This window comes from Pleurodeles waltl, chromosome 11 (genome assembly GCF_031143425.1).
Source record: "Pleurodeles waltl isolate 20211129_DDA chromosome 11, aPleWal1.hap1.20221129, whole genome shotgun sequence".
NCBI lineage: Eukaryota > Metazoa > Chordata > Amphibia > Caudata > Salamandridae > Pleurodeles > Pleurodeles waltl.
This window is the reverse complement of record NC_090450.1, coordinates 531,198,023-531,216,034: the sequence shown is the minus strand read 5'-3', so window position 1 is coordinate 531,216,034 and position 18,012 is coordinate 531,198,023. Positions and strand designations below refer to the sequence as shown.

General features: G+C 43.6%; 1 protein-coding gene across 6 annotated transcripts in view; it reads right to left on the bottom strand.

The window, feature by feature from the left end:
- TFDP2 (transcription factor Dp-2) overlaps nucleotides 1-18,012 on the bottom strand; it is a 455,267-nt gene that overhangs the window by 69,478 nt on the left and 367,777 nt on the right. For all 6 annotated transcript variants that reach the window (XM_069213927.1, XM_069213929.1, XM_069213930.1 and 3 more), the window contains one exon: nucleotides 3,280-3,446. In XM_069213927.1, the coding sequence (XP_069070028.1) occupies nucleotides 3,280-3,446 (167 nt within the window). The remainder of the gene's footprint in view (nucleotides 1-3,279; nucleotides 3,447-18,012) is intronic.

The following is an 18,012-nucleotide window of genomic DNA, read 5'->3' as shown; positions in this document are numbered from 1 at the left end:
ATGAGCCTCCACGCTACCAGGCAGCTGAGTGCAATGGATGCAGCCCTGAAGGGCATCAGCTGAAGTATGCGGTCTTGGAGTCTAATTTTACGTGAATGCCATTTATGTCCTCAGTATTCTGTTTTTAAGATTTTGATCATGGTGATACAGGGACCAGTAATTAACTCTTTCCCTCCCGACATATTTGAACCCTCCCCCGCCACCCCCACCGTGGCTGAAGTGTTTTTTCATGTAGGCACATGGCAGATCGCACCTAGAGTCCAATTACTGATGCTCTTGGAAATACCTCCATACTTCTCCATTCCTACATACAATGCGCTCTTTCACCTTTCAGCGTCTTAGTGCTGAGAAGTAAAGAGAAATGAGACCTTAGTTTCAAGAGTTAGTTCTCAAATTTCCACGTTTCATATATGTTCCTAGATTCCAGGTGCTAACACTAGGCCAGACTTGTCAAAGGCAGTGAATTCCATCTCCAAAAGTTAAGAACTAAAAGATTTTGACTCAAGCTCTTATTTTGTTTTTTAACTTGCAGCATGCCGAGTAGAACAGGGTTGGCAGGCGACAAATCTCTCATGGCAATATGTGATTACTTATGCACACACCAGAATGGTAGCCTAGGTTATCACCAGGCTCTGGAAGCCATGCACAATGACAAATTGAATGTGTAGCCCCGAAGCAAGCCATTAGCTCTCGCCGGTTCTGATTCACATAGTGGCATTATCTTAGTCCCCCCTACTAGAAACAGCAGTCTTTTTAGGTCTCGACTACAGGCAGCTTTTATCTGTCTGCTGTTGAAGACCTGTTGAGTACTATACAGTACTTCAGAGTGGTGTAGGAGTCAGCCTATTGCTTATTATTTGTTGGCCTTCTTGTTAATCATATATGCTTGCCTTTTATTCAATATTTTTACTTTTTTTCTTGTGCTCTTTCATCTGCAGGAACATTGCTTCTTTAACATCCTTTTGATTGGAGGATTTGTATCCTTCCAGTGCTTAGATTTGAGAACTATGTTTTCTTTGAGCATTACATGACAGTGCATGTGTTTTCCTGCTACCTCTCCCCGTGTACTGTTCGCCTCTCATGGCTGTTCCCTGGTACTCTCTACGTTGCTCCCACCCTCCCAACTCAACTGTGAAAGAACAGCAACAGGCATATTTTTTGCAGGTTTGAGAAAAGAGCAGACTTTATCAGGTTGGTTTTCTTTTTTGTCCTGCCTTTCACACAATTGTGGTTGTGCTGGCATTGGATGCCGCCTCCACTCTCAACTCTCTGGACTGCCCTCTGCGCAACCCAACTCATTATCCTCACTTTATCACAGCTTCTCTCTTCATCTGTGTCTCTGTCCCTGTGCCTAAGGATGTCTTTCACTCAACACCATACTACCTACTCTGGTTCTGAGCCTTCCCTTAGGTCAACATTCTCCCTGCTCCGCCCCTGCTTCATCACTTCCCATACGGAGCCCGGCTTGTATTTTTGTGTCAGTGTTTTGCAGTGCTCTGTGTTGATTACTGTCTACTCGTAAGGTGCGCGTGTGTATGAGAGTGGGTATGTAAGTGCAGTAGTGTGCAGGTGCTGCTGCAACACAGTTTGTGCATATGATGTGTCGTGAGCCATAGCGTCTGTTGTACAGCATCAATGGATCTGCAAGTGTGTGCAGAACCGTGCACCTGCAGATGCGACCGCTTCTTACTAATGTAAATGGGAAACATTCGTTCATTTAGTGGCTGTTTTGTGTGTGTGTGTTTCTGTGTATTTAAAGAGTTTTATGTGTGAGTATTAAAAGCATGCTTATGCTTAACATAAAGTGCAACTTTGTGCCCTTTTCAAAACCTCACCACATCGGGGCATGGCACCAAAGTAGCTATTTACAAATGGAATCACCACTTTGCCCTCATCTTCTGCCTCTTTCCTGGTTGAGATTCAAACCACTGCGAGGCTTGGACGACAGAGCAGGGAGGTGAAGCAGGATATTCCGTGCTACGCTCATATCATGACGAGGATGTTGAGGAGGCAAAGAGACACCCAGTCACTGGATACTTCGCGCCAAACTTCGAGTCTCACAGATGCAGGGTGAGCCTGTTATTTGTTCTGCTTAGGTATACGCCCCGGGGGCACCGAAAAGAGATTTACATGCGCACAACCACCAAATGCATTAAAGATGATAACCACTTTCTGAAACATTGCACTATTCTATAACAGATTTTAACACTGTGTAAGAAGGAAGAAAATCTCAGTAGGAGATTTAAATTGCTTTGTATCAACTCATTGCACCACTGCGAAATCTCGAAAATGTCTAATTTCACAAGTGAGAAGTTCAAATTCCATTTAGCAAGTTTACAAAATTACAGAGAGGAATTTTCATTGCCAGGGATGGGGCTTATTCTGCCAGGCATGTTAAGGTGACAGCAAAATAATACTGGCACAGTGCCAAGATTCGTCTCTGGGGCACGAACCAGAGAAGCTTACAAGCTTGACTACATTAAGTTTACGTCTGAGAATGCTTCCTATCATTCCACAAAAAGGAATCTGCATATGAAATTCCCCAACCTGTACAGTTAGGCCCGATTAGAATTCCAGGAATTTCTGCCTTCAATTGACTTCAAAATTATGTAGAGTTCCGAAGAATACTTCGATGAAAGGGCTTTGGCCATTCCAACACGCCCAAAATACATTTGTGTGCTACGCTCACCATTAAGCAGACATCTTTGGACCTTGTGCCATGGCTTGCCTGGGTCCGCCTAGGGAGAAAGTTATTTCCTCGGAGATGTAAATTAGTGCAGAGGTTCACCTTTAAGCGGTCTGAGAAGCAGGGGGCAGTGATACAAAAATCATAATAATGCAGTGTAACTGAAACCTCAAAACACAGAGCTGTCTATTGCTCAATCATAGTGCGGCATCATTAACACCGCCGGTTGTACAAATCAAGGCATTTTATATGATTTGCTGCTTTAAATTATCAAAAATCTTTGCCTGGGCTCATGGTGGCCAAAAGGGCACACAAAGAAACTGCACAATCTAGAAGAGGTATTCTGCTCAGCAGCTGAGCCCATCAAACTATGACACAAAGTAAACGTAACATAAAAGTGGGCAAAGATAAAATTGAGAATAGTGAGTTGATCGAGACTAGAATAAAAATACTACCTGCCCAAGTATTTTTAATTTTGTATGCCTCCTCGACATTAACTCAATGTATTCATTCCTCCCTTCACCAGCCCGTTTTATTCTTTCAGCCCCGGCAAATAATTATTCAATTCAATATACAACATCTGCACTGCTTACCGGTCACATAGCTCTCCAATGCCTTGGGCACAAGCGCCTGTGCAAGCCGCAGGTTATCCGTTGTGCACTTGCCCGACTCCAGCCCAAAGGACATCCCCATCCTCTTGAGAACCTCAATATCATCGTGAATCTCGAAGGCATTGTCAAAATTGAAGAGATATTCAAACCTGTGCAGGAGAGAGTAGAAACGAGGACAGATATGAAGTGTTTCTAGACTTTGAAACTTCACTCGCTTCTGACTCATAAAAAGCTGAAGAGGAACATCGGCCCTAAAACCTTATTTCAACATCATGTTCAAAGAGGCAGAATGTTCATATATCCGATCGCCCCCTTACCACAGCTTTTAACTCCCATGGCAAGGAGGGAGGTCAACTGCTGCCCCTTCCAGCTCACCACATGCAGCTAAATCTGCTTTTTCTTGGCAAAAAACTGTGGCAGTTTTGAAACAGTCAAAGCGGAAGCACCTAAAATATTTGTTAAACCCAGAAGGAAACTATCACCTGATGAACGTTTTCCGGTTTTATGAATGTAGCAAACAAAGTAAGACTAAATAGCTTTTGACTGATCAAAAGTAAGTTTTGAGTAGCCATCGTTTCAGAAGAAAGCTTGCCAATCCCGATCCATTTAATTTTATATAAGTGACTTTCGGCAAAGACCCCCTACGAGACCATCGAGAGCATGCTCCCTCTGTCTGATGTTGTTTTCACAGTACGGCCATAGTGGTTTTTTCCTTATTTGTGCACTAAGACTGATAATCACGTATGCTCTCTGCCAGTTATCCCTGTTGCTTGGACTGATTCCATGAAGCACGCTCGGGGTTCAGGTGTGCACCATGAGCAGCACCTCCTTGACGGGGTGGCTGCTGCCTTCTCTGCTATGACTGCTGTGGGACCGGTGGTGGTGGCTGGTGTTATCTGCAGCGAAGGGACACGCCTATCTCCTTCAGGTGGAGATGGCTTCCAGCCCCCACTGTTTAGAAGATTCTGACAGACTTCCTTAACTTTCGCTCTGATCTCTGCAGCTTATGACTAAAAGATATAGGCATGGGGAAGAGTGTGGATACTAGGGGCATATGTGGCTGGGGGTAGTAGTGACTCTGGGTTGGCTTCTGAGTAACTGTGGCAATAAAGAATGGCTCTGTACATGGCTACCCAAGGTTTTCTTGATGGGCAAAGTTGCACTGTTTCATTCCTTCTCTTCCCTCAGAGTTTAACTTTAAAGGGTTACACTTCCCTCTATTTTGGGTTGTGATATTCCTCACTTGTGTAAGTTACTGTTGTGAACAGTCCGTATTTTATTTCCCCCCCCCCCTACATTCTATTCTTGCTAACGGATACCTCAGTGAGTGATCTGATGGTTTCTTGGAAGACTAGAATAAACTATACATACATATAACAAAAGGTTTATTCAGCACAGTTGTTCCTGACGAGTAAAAAAGCATTGGCAAAGCCTATAGGTTTTGCCTACGCAAGACCTATTGGCGTTGTCAATATTTTTTAAAAAAGATGTTGCACAGCAGCGCAGACTTCTATGCAACATGGCTCAAAGCACTGAGCGCATCATAGTGCTTTTTTTTTGTTTACTTTAAGCCATGTTGCAGACCCTCCCGCGCTGCTGTCTCGAACCTGGTTCCCCTATTCCACAGTCGGCAGTTCTGGGTTTTTTTCTCACATCCTCCACCCCAGAATAGAGAGTTGCTTGTCATCTCCCTACAAGTCCTGCGCTGTTTTAAGATATATTGCACCGCAGCACAGACTGCTGTGCAACCAGTCTTCTAAGGGTCCAAACTACTGTAGAAGTATGTGGAGCTCTTGCAATTGACTCTTTTGCAGCTTACTCAAAAACTAGAAGTGCATGGGACAAATCGGTACTCCCATACATGTTTCTCATCACAGATATTTTGCACAACAGTTCAGCTAAAATTACCACAGATTGTTCTGAGACTCTACAGTGTTGGCTTCTAAAAACAGCTTTATTTTTTAGCATGTATGTTTTCTTAAAAAAATACTATTTCCAACAGTCTGGCTGATACACATGTAAAAGACAGGAGAACACACAATAAATGCAACGACCACAGGGGGTGGATGGAACAAGGACGAGATAAAAGTGAAGCCACAAAATATTGACAGTACTATTAGGAAAAACTATATTAATTAGTACTGAAGTTGCCAAGCCATGTATTGCACTCAGTTCATCAGAGCACCTTACGACACGGTTACTTTTGTTACTTCGTGTTTATTTGTACGGCAAAGAAATGCCTCAAAGGAACGATTCTGAGTGCATTTAGGTTAAAAGTGCATACATAGAAGGGGAATCACTGCAGATCCAGATACATGCAAATCACACAGACAAGAGGTTGCCGTGTTTTTGGAAAATGTATGTAATACAAACAAGACTTGTCAAAATGTGTATTGCTACTCCCTATCTACTTGTTTACAAACACAGTTCCTATGTGCAGCAAACCCGGATTTTAACCCAGGTGTGAGGGTTATCCGTTACCAAAAGGCTACCTAAGGCAGTGAGATCAAAAAGAATAGAATGTGTTGCACCAGTGAACACACGAGGCAAAAGCAATTGTGTGGGGTGGGGATTGGGTAGAGGGAGCAACGCAGCAGATAGGTGCATACATAACTGTAAAAAAATGGCTCTGTTGCGAATGTTTGTGGCACCTGCAGAGAATCGTATACATTTTTGGGTGTGTGCACGCGCACAGAGTACAATGTTATAAAGGTGCACAGTATTTGTGTACCTAGAGTACTATTACATTAAACAGGTCTGTGTATTTGGCACACACAAACACAGAGCCATGAGATAAAGGCACTGTATTAGTTTCACAACGGCACGTAGTATGACTTAAAAAGATGATATACGTGTACATCTACACAGAGTGAGGACCAAACTCACCATATGTGCATGTTGTGTCACCAGCGCACCTACACCATGAAGATCAACGGGCCCTGTGGATATGGGAGTGTGGAGACACGCATTGTGAGAAAGTAGCCTCTTTCTAGCCTTGTTACCCCCACTTTTGGCCTGTTTGTGAGTGAATGTCAGGGTGTTTTCACTGTCTCACTGGGATCCTGGTAGCCAGGGCCCAGTGCTCATAGTGAAAACCCTATGTTTTCAGTATGTTTGTTGTGTGTCACTGGGACCCTGCTAGCCAGGACCCCAGTGCTCATAAGTTTGTGACCTATATGTATGTGTTCCCTGTGTGATGCCTAACTGTCTCACTGAGGCTCTGCTAACCAGAACCTCAGTGGTTATGCTCTCTCTGTACAAATTGTCACTAACAGGCTAGTGACCAATTTCACCAATTCACATTGGCATACTGGAACACCCTTATAATTCCCTAGTATATGGTACTGAGGTACCCAGGGTATTGGGGTTCCAGGAGATCCCTATGGGCTGCAGCATTTCTTTTGCCACCCATAGGGAGCTCTGACAATTCTTACACAGGCCTGCCACTGCAGCCTGAGTGAAATAACGTCCACGTTATTTCACAGCCATTTACCACTGCACTTAAGTAACTTATAAGTCACCTATATGTCTAACCTTCACCTGGTGAAGGTTGGGTGCTAAGTTACTTAGTGTGTGGGCACCCTGGCACTAGCCAAGGTGCCCCCACATTGTTCAGGGCAAATTCCCCGGACTTTGTGAGTGCGGGGACACCATTACACGCGTGCACTATACATAGGTCACTACCTATGTATAGCTTCACAATGGTAACTCCGAACATGGCCATGTAACATGTCTAAGATCATGGAATTGTCACCCCAATGCCATCCTGGCATTGGGGAGACAATACCATGATCCCCCGGGTCTCTAGCACAGAACCGGGTACTGCCAAACTGCCTTTCCCGGGGTTTCACTGCAGCTGCTGCTGCCAACCCCTCAGACAGGTTTCTGCCCTCCTGGGGTCCAGCCAGGCTTGGCCCAGGAAGGCAGAACAAAGGACTTCCTCAGAGAGAAGGTGTTACACCCTCTCCCTTTGGAAAAAGGTGTCAGGGCTGGGGAGGAGTAGCCTCCCCCAGCCTCTGGAAATGCTTTGATGGGCACAGATGGTGCCCATCTCTGCATAAGCCAGTCTACACCGGTTCAGGGATCCCCCAGCCCTGCTCTGGCGCGAAACTGGACAAAGGAAAGGGGAGTGACCACTCCCCTGACCTGCACCTCCCCTGGGAGGTGCCCAGAGCTCCTCCAGTGTGCTCCAGACCTCTGCCATCTTGGAAACAGAGGTGCTGCTGGCACACTGGACTGCTCTGAGTGGCCAGGGCCAGCAGGTGACGTCAGAGACTCCTTCTGATAGGCTCTTACCTGTGTTGCTAGCCTATCCTCCTTCCTAAGTAGCCAAACCTCCTTTTCTGGCTATTTAGGGTCTCTGCTTTGGGGAATTCTTTAGATAATGAATGCAAGAGCTCATCAGAGTTCCTCTGTATCTCTCTCTTCACCTTCTGCCAAGGAATCGACTGCTGACTGCGCTGGAAGCCTGCAATGCCGCAACAAAGTAGCAAAGACGACTACTGCAACCTTGTAACGCTGATCCTGCCGCCTTCTCGACTGTTTTCCTGGTTGTGCATGCTGTGGGGGTAGTCTTCCTCCTCTCTGCACTAGAAGCTCCGAAGAAATCTCCAGTGGGTCGACGGAATCTTCCCCCTGCAACCGCAGGCACCAAAAGACTGCATCACCGGTCCTCTGGGTCCCCTCTCAGCACGACAAGCGTGGTCCCTGGAACTCAGCAACTCTGTCCAAGTGACTCCCACAGTCCAGTGACTCTTCAGTCCAAGTTTGGTGGAGGTAAGTCCTTGCCTCCCCACGGCAGACTGCATTGCTGGGTACCGCGTGATTTGCAGCTGCTCCGGCTCCTGTGCACTCTTCCAGGATTTACTTTGTGCACAGCCAAGCCTGGGTCCCCGACACTCTAACCTGCAGTGCACGACCTCCTGAGTTGTCCTCCGGCGTCGTGGGACCTCCTTTTGTGACTTTGGGTGAGCTCCGGTTCACTCTTCTTCGTAGTGCCTGTTCCGGCACTTCTGCGGGTGCTGCCCGCTTCTGAATGGGCTCCTTGACTTGCTGGGCGCCCCCTCTGTCTCCTCACGCAATTGGCGACATCTTGGTCCCTCCTGGGCCACAGCAGCATCCAAAAACCCTAACCGCGACCCTTGCAGCAAGCAAGGCTTGTTTGCAGTCTTTCTGCACGGAAACACCTCTGCAATCTTCTTCACGACGTGGGACATCCATCCTCCAAGGGGGAAGTTCCTAGTCCTCTTCGTTCTTGCAGAATCCACAGCTTCTACCATCCGGTGGCAGCTTCTTTGCACCCTCAGGTGGCATTTCTTGGGCATCTGCCCACTCACGACTTGAGTGTGACTCTTGGACTTGGTCCCCTTGTTCCACAGGTTCTCTCGTCTGGAAATCCATTGTTGTTGCATTGCTGGTGTTGGTCTTCCTTGCAGAATTCCCCTATCACGACTTCTGTGCTCTCTGGGGAACTTAGGTGCACTTTACACCTACTTTTCAGGGTCTTGGGGTGGGCAATTTTTCTAACCCTCACTGTTTTCTTAAAATCCCAGCGACCCTCTACAAGCTCACATAGGTTTGGGGTCCATACGTTATTCGCATTCCACTTTTGGAGTATATGGTTTGTGTTGCCCCTATACCTATGTGCTCCCATTGCAATCTATTGTGACTATACATTGCTTGCACTGTTTTCTATTGCTATTACTGCATAATTTTGGTATTGTGTACATATATCTTGTGTATATTTGCTATCCTCATACTGAGGGTACTCACTGAGATACTTTTGGCATATTGTCATAAAAATAAAGTACCTTTATTTTTAGTATATCTGTGTATTGTGTTTTCTTATGATATTGTGCATATGACACCAGTGGTATAGTGGGAGCTTTGCATGTCTCCTAGTTCAGCCTAAGCTGCTCTGCTAAGCTACCCTTTTCTATCAGCCTAAGCTGCTAGACACCTCTTCTACACTAATAAGGGATAACTGGACCTGGTACAAAGTGTAAGTACCCCTTGGTACCCACTACAAGCCAGGCCAGCCTCCTACACGCATGCATGAAGTAATTTGAGAGAAATGTGCACGGTGTTTGTTTCAACAGTGCACATACAACAGAATACAAGCACTGGCAAAGCCACTGCGAAGTCTATTGGCTTTGTCAATGTTTTGTGCAACATGGCTGAAAGTAAAAAACAAAATGTGCAATGGCAAGGCCAGTGAACTGCGTCATAGTGCTTTTTTTTCTTCGAACCATTTTGTATAGCATTGTGCGCTGTTGGGAAACAGGTAAAATAAAAAAACAATGCAGGGTTTTGGAGGTAGAGTGGGAGAACTGGGTGGGTAAAAAACAAAGAAGGGCAGGGGTGGTAGGGGAAACATGGGCGGGATGAAGGAGAGTTACTTTTGGATATACACTCAATAAGAGTGCATGTCCAAAAGTAACAAGAGAGTACCTGAATGAGCATGCGGTCAGTGGAAGGACACTGGCTACAGGAAGCAATTCTTGGTCTATGCTCAATGGCACCAATGAATATTTAAAGCCCAGGAGGGATCCAGAGGCAAAAAGGAGGTTCTGACCAATGGTAAGTAAAGAAACAGGATTGACTTAGGAGCCAACCAATGGTAAGCAATGGGTGGGCTCTAGCCTCTTAAGTTTTTGTTTTTTTTAAAAGCTTTTACTGACAGCGCATGTGTGCTGTAGACAAAACCTAAAAGCCTGATCAACATCAATATGTCATTTGTCAACAGGTCAGACTACTCCCATGACCATTACCATTGGGTATTTAAAACCCAATGCCACATGACTGTTTCCAAACAAGTTCAGAGTTTGCATTTTGTTTTGCTGCACTGCCCTGTGAGGGCCCAACTCCTGTCTTCAGGTTTGAGGAAAACAGTGGGAGTCTCACTGGAAAATACGTTTTTATCAGGTTTCGGCGATTGAAGGTCTTATTATCTGTAAGACCTGAAGAGCAAGTGAAATCTTTGGGAACTGTCTAAAGATCAGTCAGGATCGTTGCAAAAGATTCTGTAGCAAGATTAGTTTTGGCATCTCTGTGGTGGGGTTTTATGCCGAAGCCTAGTTTTGGTGTCAGTGGATGGGGGCTCGAAAAGCAAAACAAACCCAGAAGTAAGCACTAGTGTTTTTCGGGGAGATGTACTTCAATTGTTCCCCACAATCAGTCATAAACCACTGCAGAAGATAATTAGCTGCTCGTAGGTAAAAAAAAAAAAACTTTTGTGAGAAGAGCTGTCCTACTGATTTCCAGGTGCCAATATCTTAAATAGTGAACCTGCCTGAATCCACCCTGGTTTAAAAAGACTGTCTGATTTCTCTCATATATTTTTCTTGTCATATTTCCTGCACTGGATAATGTTAACAATTTTGTCTGACTTACTGCATATGAACATTGAATCTTCATTAACCTTCTCTTGGGTGCATGAATGGTTATTCTTCTACATATGTATACATAGGTTTTGTACTATTGCCAAAACAGTTTTCTTAAGATTTGTTGTCCGACTCCACGGTGGCTACATTGTTTTAAGGACTGGTATTTAAGGATCAAACCATCCATTTGGCGACGACGGGTAGTAAGCACATGAGTTTTTAAGTCATTCAGACATTAATTCTTCCCTTTCGGAGATGTCCTTTGGGAGAGGTTGAGTGCTGATCTTAGTATTGATATCAATTCCACTGCCTTCCCCCTTTTGTGGTCAGAATCCAGATCAACAAATAGGTCTTTTGTTTAAACATAAATGCATTTCAAAAGTCCTAGAGGGTCTTGGATGAGTTTTATTTGTAATCAAAGGAGACAGCACAGGTGTAGTGCCCTTATACTTTATGTCAAACCTTGCCACGGTAAAGTGTCTTATAGCCTTCTCTATGCAGAGGGTCAGGCTCAAGATACTCACTCTTTTTCATTGCCACTATCATGCATGTTTGTATGTATGCAGTATCTGTATAGTGCTAACTAGTCAAAGGCAGCAGAGAACTGTACATGGCCTTAGGCAAAGATACAGCCCATCGGTCACTAGAGGGGAAGCTGTATTTTGAGAACAGAAATGGACCGCAACTGTGTCGTAATGTACTGTTCTTCAAAGAGAAAGAGTCTCTTTTCTCAAGAAGAGCACAATTAAGCCAGATGGATACAGAGAAGTCAGGGATACTCTTTATCATTTCTTGTATTTTAGAAGACAGCTGGGAGGTGCGGCTCTGCTCATAAGCATGTATTTTCTACTTCCAAGAGCAACGCATGATCAAACTTCCATTTTGATTGTGTGCACTGTACAGCATCTTCTAAACAGATCAATCAGTAGTACCAAGAGAAAGAGTGAGGTTTCACCTATGAGCTTGTTGCGGCTCAAGAAAAAACTCAGACCAGGCTTGGAGGATCCTAGCAAGCAAGCTCTGAAAGCTGCAAACAAGCTTTGAGCGAGCAATACAATAAAAAAGAAATTGATCAACAACGCTGGTGAAGAAATCCCGCAACACTACTCATGCTGCATTGGTAGAGCACTGCAGCATTACATGGGACTGGCAGCAGGACCTAAGAACACATTTCAGTTACATTCTGGTACTTGAGGTAAGAGGGCACTCTTTTCTACAACTAGTAGAATGGTTTTAAATAGTCTAAGTCTGGGATCACGAAGTTGAGTTCATCCCTTTATGAACACAACAAGCTTGAGGACAGACTGTTGAAATGGCCAAAATAACTTGTGCAAGAACCAGCGATCAAACACTTGCATTTGACTCTCTTTGAAGCCTGGACTCTGCATAGTTTCAGAGGTATGTACATTGACATTGAGTTACATGGAAGCTGTAGAATGCTTTGTGTGGAGGAAGAAACACAATCTCTAAAAAAGAAATCCAGGCAGTATGGCTCAGTGGAGAATGAAACTTCAATGTGATGCACACGAAAAGATCATAGGACAATCATATGGGCCATATACATAGTTGGAAAAGGAGGGAGGTGGATAAAAGATCTTTGTTAATCTCTTCTCTGATAGTTTTTACTCTTACATACTTTAAACCTGTATTAAAAAAAGACATAGCATCCCTCAGTATTAGAAGCCTGACATTAACAGGCAGGTTTGAGCTAAGTGATGTATAGAGGACATCTATTGTATGTGCAACCCTGCAAGATAAAAACTCATCACTCGAGAGCAAAACCTTCCTGTGACACAGCAGCACAACTATCGTCAGTGCAACAAGTGCTTTGGAACTGCCCCCAGGGTTGTAAGTGATCTCAGCACTCCAGATTCGGAGGTATACTACTGTGGAAGAGACAAACCAATGTCCTTGCTTGAAATAGGCCCCTGGACCCTGGCAATGCCAGTGCTGTGGTAACTATTAAGGCACAGATCTCATGAAACGGATGTGCAGGCAAAGAACGGCATTTACTTAAGAAAACATATGATTTATAAATCCAAATAGCTACAGCATTAACAAATACCAAAAAGCAGTTTGCTTTTGCAATGCCTTTCCTCCCAGTTATTGGTTTAATCTGCGATACTCCTGCTGTGATATGGCCTACTAAACCTGTCAGAATGTATTAACGAGGGTTTAACTTGTTTCCTGATCGGTTATGTCACCTGTCGTAATGTATTTTTTCAAGTGAACCTTTTCGGAATTTTAAGAAACCAGACACAATTACGAATAAAATCACTTATTTTAACCTCTTATTCTACAATCATAGTGAAAGAACAAAACTATATAATCCGTTTCATAAATATGAGCTGTTGCTTTCGCTTTCCGATTATGTTATGGTGGTATTCCCTGGAACAGCAGAGCAACCTGTGCTAAAGCATACAGACATTACGTGATACCGCCACCAGAACCCATGATCTTGTGGCATCAGGGATATTCCTTTCATAAAGATTTCTTTCCTATGTTTGTGAGTTTACTTACCTCCATAGAATCCTACCTTTAGAGTATATTGATTTAACCAGGCATATTATGATGTGGCATACTTAAAATTAGAAACACTAAAAAAATACGATTGGAGACAGGGCATATGATGTTGATACCTCGATTCTACCTGCACGTTAAGAACATAATAACTCTCCCGTTTTTTCCGCTGCATTGTGTTGGGGACTTAGGCGGCACATGCCAGTAGGGCAGTGGTTCCCAAACTGTGCGCCGCGGCACCCTGGTGCGCCGTTAAAAGTTGCCAGGGGCGCCACGCACATTTTGGAAACATGAATTGAACATTTTAAAAAGATTTATGTGTGCAGTTTATAAATGATCTGTTTATGACAAGTTTAAAGTATTTTGCGGCTGAGTAACTCTTTAGCATTTTATGTGGGAGAGTTACATAAGCCCCACCTGTCAAGGTCTTGCCCTCTGCAGCATGGTTTCACCAAACGTGATTAGTTCTTAAATAAAAGTTATTATTATTAGGATTTCTAATCTAGGGTGAGAGAGAGGGCACCGCAGGACCGGAGATCACAGGAATGTGCAGGAAATTCTCCTAAGCAGAACCGATATAGTAATTATAGTATTATTAATAACTAATGTTCTGTTTTTAAAACAGATGGATATTTCCCAGGGGCCAGCACGAGGCCCCTGTGTAGTTTCGGGACAGAAGAAAACTGCTAACAGCTTGATTCAGCACACACACAGAGGTTGAGTTTGTTTATTTAGGTTAGAAGACATTATTAGAATTATTAGTTCCTTGTTGATGACAAGTCCAGGGGAAAATTGCAGCATTTCTGCTTTGTGAAAGATTAACCTTCCACCCTTTTCTTATTACTAAGCACACCTTTCCTTTTTTCCCCATTTGTGTTTACTAAATGCTAGTAAATTGTTAAAAATAAATTATAGGACCACAATCCTCCCTCACTTGCATGCCCAAATCAGATTACTTACTGAGTCTTACTGCCAGGGGAAGGCAATTTTCGTTGGGATGCCAGAAAAACGGCTATGGGAGGTACAGACCAAGTGGAACTTGGAAAGCACAGTTATCAAAAGCTGAAGCCTTTGAAATAATTTAAGGCAGCAGTGCCTCCTAAATTCTCAAGAAACTGCAGAGTGGGAGTGTGAACAGCAGTGCTTAATTTGTAAATAAAAACGTGCCGGTGCCCAAAGTCCTCCTTTTAACCATGTGGCTGCTGCAATTAAATGTGCGAAAATTGAATACTGAGGCAGTGTAATACTGAAGCCATCTCAGGCCTCTTCAATGATTTTAAAGCCACTCCCTGCCCCTTCAGCTCACTCTTGCAGCTGTTTTCTCCCATTGTGACACTATTTCGTTTTTCTCTTCCTTGCTTAGCACCGGTAACAACAAGCACAAATTAAGCACTGGTGAATGATCAAGTACTGTTAAGTAGTTTTAGAGGAGAAAGTGTCCAGATTGAAGGCAGAATGTGTGCACCAAAGGTGAGGTGTGATATGTGTGTGTGGTCAAGGCAATGTAATGACGTTGTAAACAGAGAAGAAAACACATGCATGGAGGACAGCAATTGTGACACAGGGGGGAGATGTGGCTACATTGATTAGACGTTTAAGAATGAGAGGTTGAATTGGAGGAGATGTGGTCTAGCAGGGAGGAGGAAAGATACAAAACATCCATGTTATGCTCGTTGATATAATTAAAGTACTCCTGAGGCTGGGCTTACATCGCCCACCCGAAGAAAAAAAAAAGTAACATAATGGGGAGCCGCGGGCAATGGCAAATATAGATGTAGGGAGCCGCGGGTCGAAAAAGTTTGGGAACCACTGCAGTAGGGGAGACACACATTGTTCTGGCTTGGATCGCTAGTTCAGCTTTTGTGGTACTACTGTGAGGCAATGGTACAGAGATAAAGGTATTATAGTGGTGACACCATCAGTTGACACACTGCAAGGGATATGACGAGACCCCCTTCAACACTCACCAGACCCCACGTTTTCATTTTATACCATTCTGTTCTGAAGCTTAACATGTCGCCATTCGCAACAAAATGGCTGAATGCAGTAGCCTCACTAACAGTGCCTTTTTTCACTTAATTTTCCAAGAGGGGGACATCCTCCTAAATACCTTTGCCAAATAATCACACATTTAAAACTTAGGAATCCCACGTTTGCTGTGATATTGAAATGCAAACAAATTCAACCTCGAACCGATCCAACCTAATCGGGCACTAAATGTTGCTCCCTTTGCAGCCACAGACTACAGACACAGATGAAACGTCCTGCCTGGTTGTACAGCACGTGTTCACTTCACTGCGTCACTGTTTAAAAATGCATTTGAAAAGCCATTAGGTCAGGCTGGAATTTTGAGTCCTCACCAAAATAAACAAATAAATAAATACATAAATAAATATATGTATTTAAAAAAAGAAGCTTCTTCAGAGTATAGAAAATATATATCTATATACAATGCATATATGAAATAAATAATTTGAAGTGTTATCTTTCAGTGTACTTTTGAGGTGTAAAATAATCCCTCGTGCACTGAAATGCAAGCACTCCGTAGAAGGTGGCTATAGATGCACCACGCTGCTTGGTGTGTCATAGTCCAGTGTACTTGGTATGTGTAAAATAGTCCCTATTGCAAAGGAATGCAACAAAAATGGAGGCGGAAACTACAACAAGCTGACAACAGAATGAGGTGAGAGAAATACGCCGGTGTGAGGAGTCAAAATCCACTCTATTTATATATTAAAAGAATTGGTAACAACAGATTTTCAAAGGCTCCACAGCCATATCCAAAACCAACTTGGTTTACCTTTGTCCACACATGCGAGTACAAGGTCTGTAGCAGACTGCCGCTGACAGCCTTAAATGCCACTTCCATACATCATCCAAGCCGTGCAAAACGTTTTTCAGCAATTGCATTTCGGCTACTGTGCTTGCCTGCTATCTCCCTTGTGTTCACACATCAAACTTGTCAACACTATGAGTGGATACTTAAGTCCAGCAAGGCATATGCCATCGCTGCTACTTGTTGTAGACACGTTTTCATGAGGATGCTAGCAGCTGTGCAAAAAAGCTCTACTACTCAAGACAAATAAAAAATAAACTACATTTATGAATATATTTTGTGGTCCCCAGCATCTAGGGCCACAAATACAATGAGCCAGGTTTCTCCTGACAAAAAGAGGGACTCATTCACAAAGTTTTTGGCTCACCTAAATTGGAGTTCGGTGCACAAAAAAGTCTCAAGCATTCTTCCTGACTCACGGGATCAGGATCTGCCAGCATTTGTGCCCTCCGGCAAAATGTAGCACTACACACATCTAGTAGTAAGGCATCATTTTCGCAATACTGGGTTTCGGGAGAAGGAGAGTGTAAGGAGGAAGGCCGACATACAAAATGCATGCACAACCACAAACCTGAAGATGTGCTAGTATTAAACAGCTTTGCCTGGCATCCCCGACATGCAGGTAAAAACACTCCTGCAAAATGCAATGCTAAGGTGAAAAACAAAACACCCCTATTTCAATGGGATAAAGGAAGCAGTTTCTTCCAACGAAAAATATTTTCCTGCGACGAAAATAGTAGAATGAAGTTTGTGGTGCAAATCGAGAAATCAGCCAAACCTGCTTAATGTGGACTGCCTACAGCAGTGAGCCTAGTGGTTGTGAAATATATACATATAGATACACACACGGACACTATTTTTCGGATTCACCAAAATGATGAGTAGAGATCTGAACTTTTTCCCCAAAATGTTTTACTATCCAAGTTGTCCTATTTTATGGCCATTAACATTTTGTACAGTGATGGAAGAGTGGGCTATTTATTGTTTCTGGCATTCTTTACATGATTATATCAGTCTGCTAGTCTCATGCGTTCCAAAACATTCATAATAAAAAAAAATCTGTCTGTCTGTCTGTCTATCTATCTATCTATCTATCTATCTATCTATCTATCTATCTATCTATCTATCTATCTATCTATCTAAATGCAATACAGCAGCTTTTGGTCAGCCTCATTTATCACTGGTTTGTTAAAGTCATTCACAGTTGGCTACCACCCACTTCATCATGCAGCATGGGGCTATTAGTCAGCCACCTTCATCCACTGACTGTCCTACTGCGTGAGACTAAATTTTGCCGGATCACATCTGCTCAGCTGCCTGAAAAACAGTGCACGTCAGAGCCATGGCTGGTGTGCCTGGCCTGCTAGGCCACTCATTTTTTTTGGGGCATTTTTTTAAATATTTTTGCTAAATTTGTTTTGCATGTTACATATGTTTTCAAAAAACAATAATGAATAAATGAAAGCATTGCATGTTTTCCAAGGCCAGACCTACTGTATATGCCAATGTTTGTTTCTTTTTGGAGATGTTAACTTTTGCTTTGTTTCTCTGATTCAAAACTAGGAAGACTTGATGACAGGCCATATCAAGCAGGAAAGAAGCATAAGTCTCATGCAGTGCTTCCTTAATGTTATGCAGATTAGTAGAGCACACTATCACCCGGGAGGGTATCCTGGCGCTGAGCAGATGTGAGCCCAGGCACACCTGGGCCTAGTGGGACTACTCGAAAAGCCAGGACTTCAGATTCTTGCAGAATTCAAGAAGTGAGGAGGAGTCTCTAATGTGTATTTGCGAGTATGCTGAGCCAGTGTTATGTACCGCTTGAAAGTGTGGTTGAGGAGTCTGAACTATGCTCGTTTGAGAGTGGAGAGCTAGTGGAGCTCCTCCAGGTGTAGTGTGATGTGAGTGCAGCGTGGGAGGTTGACAGTGATTCTGGCCGCCGAGCTGTGAAGGGCCTCATCCTTCTGATAAAGTTTA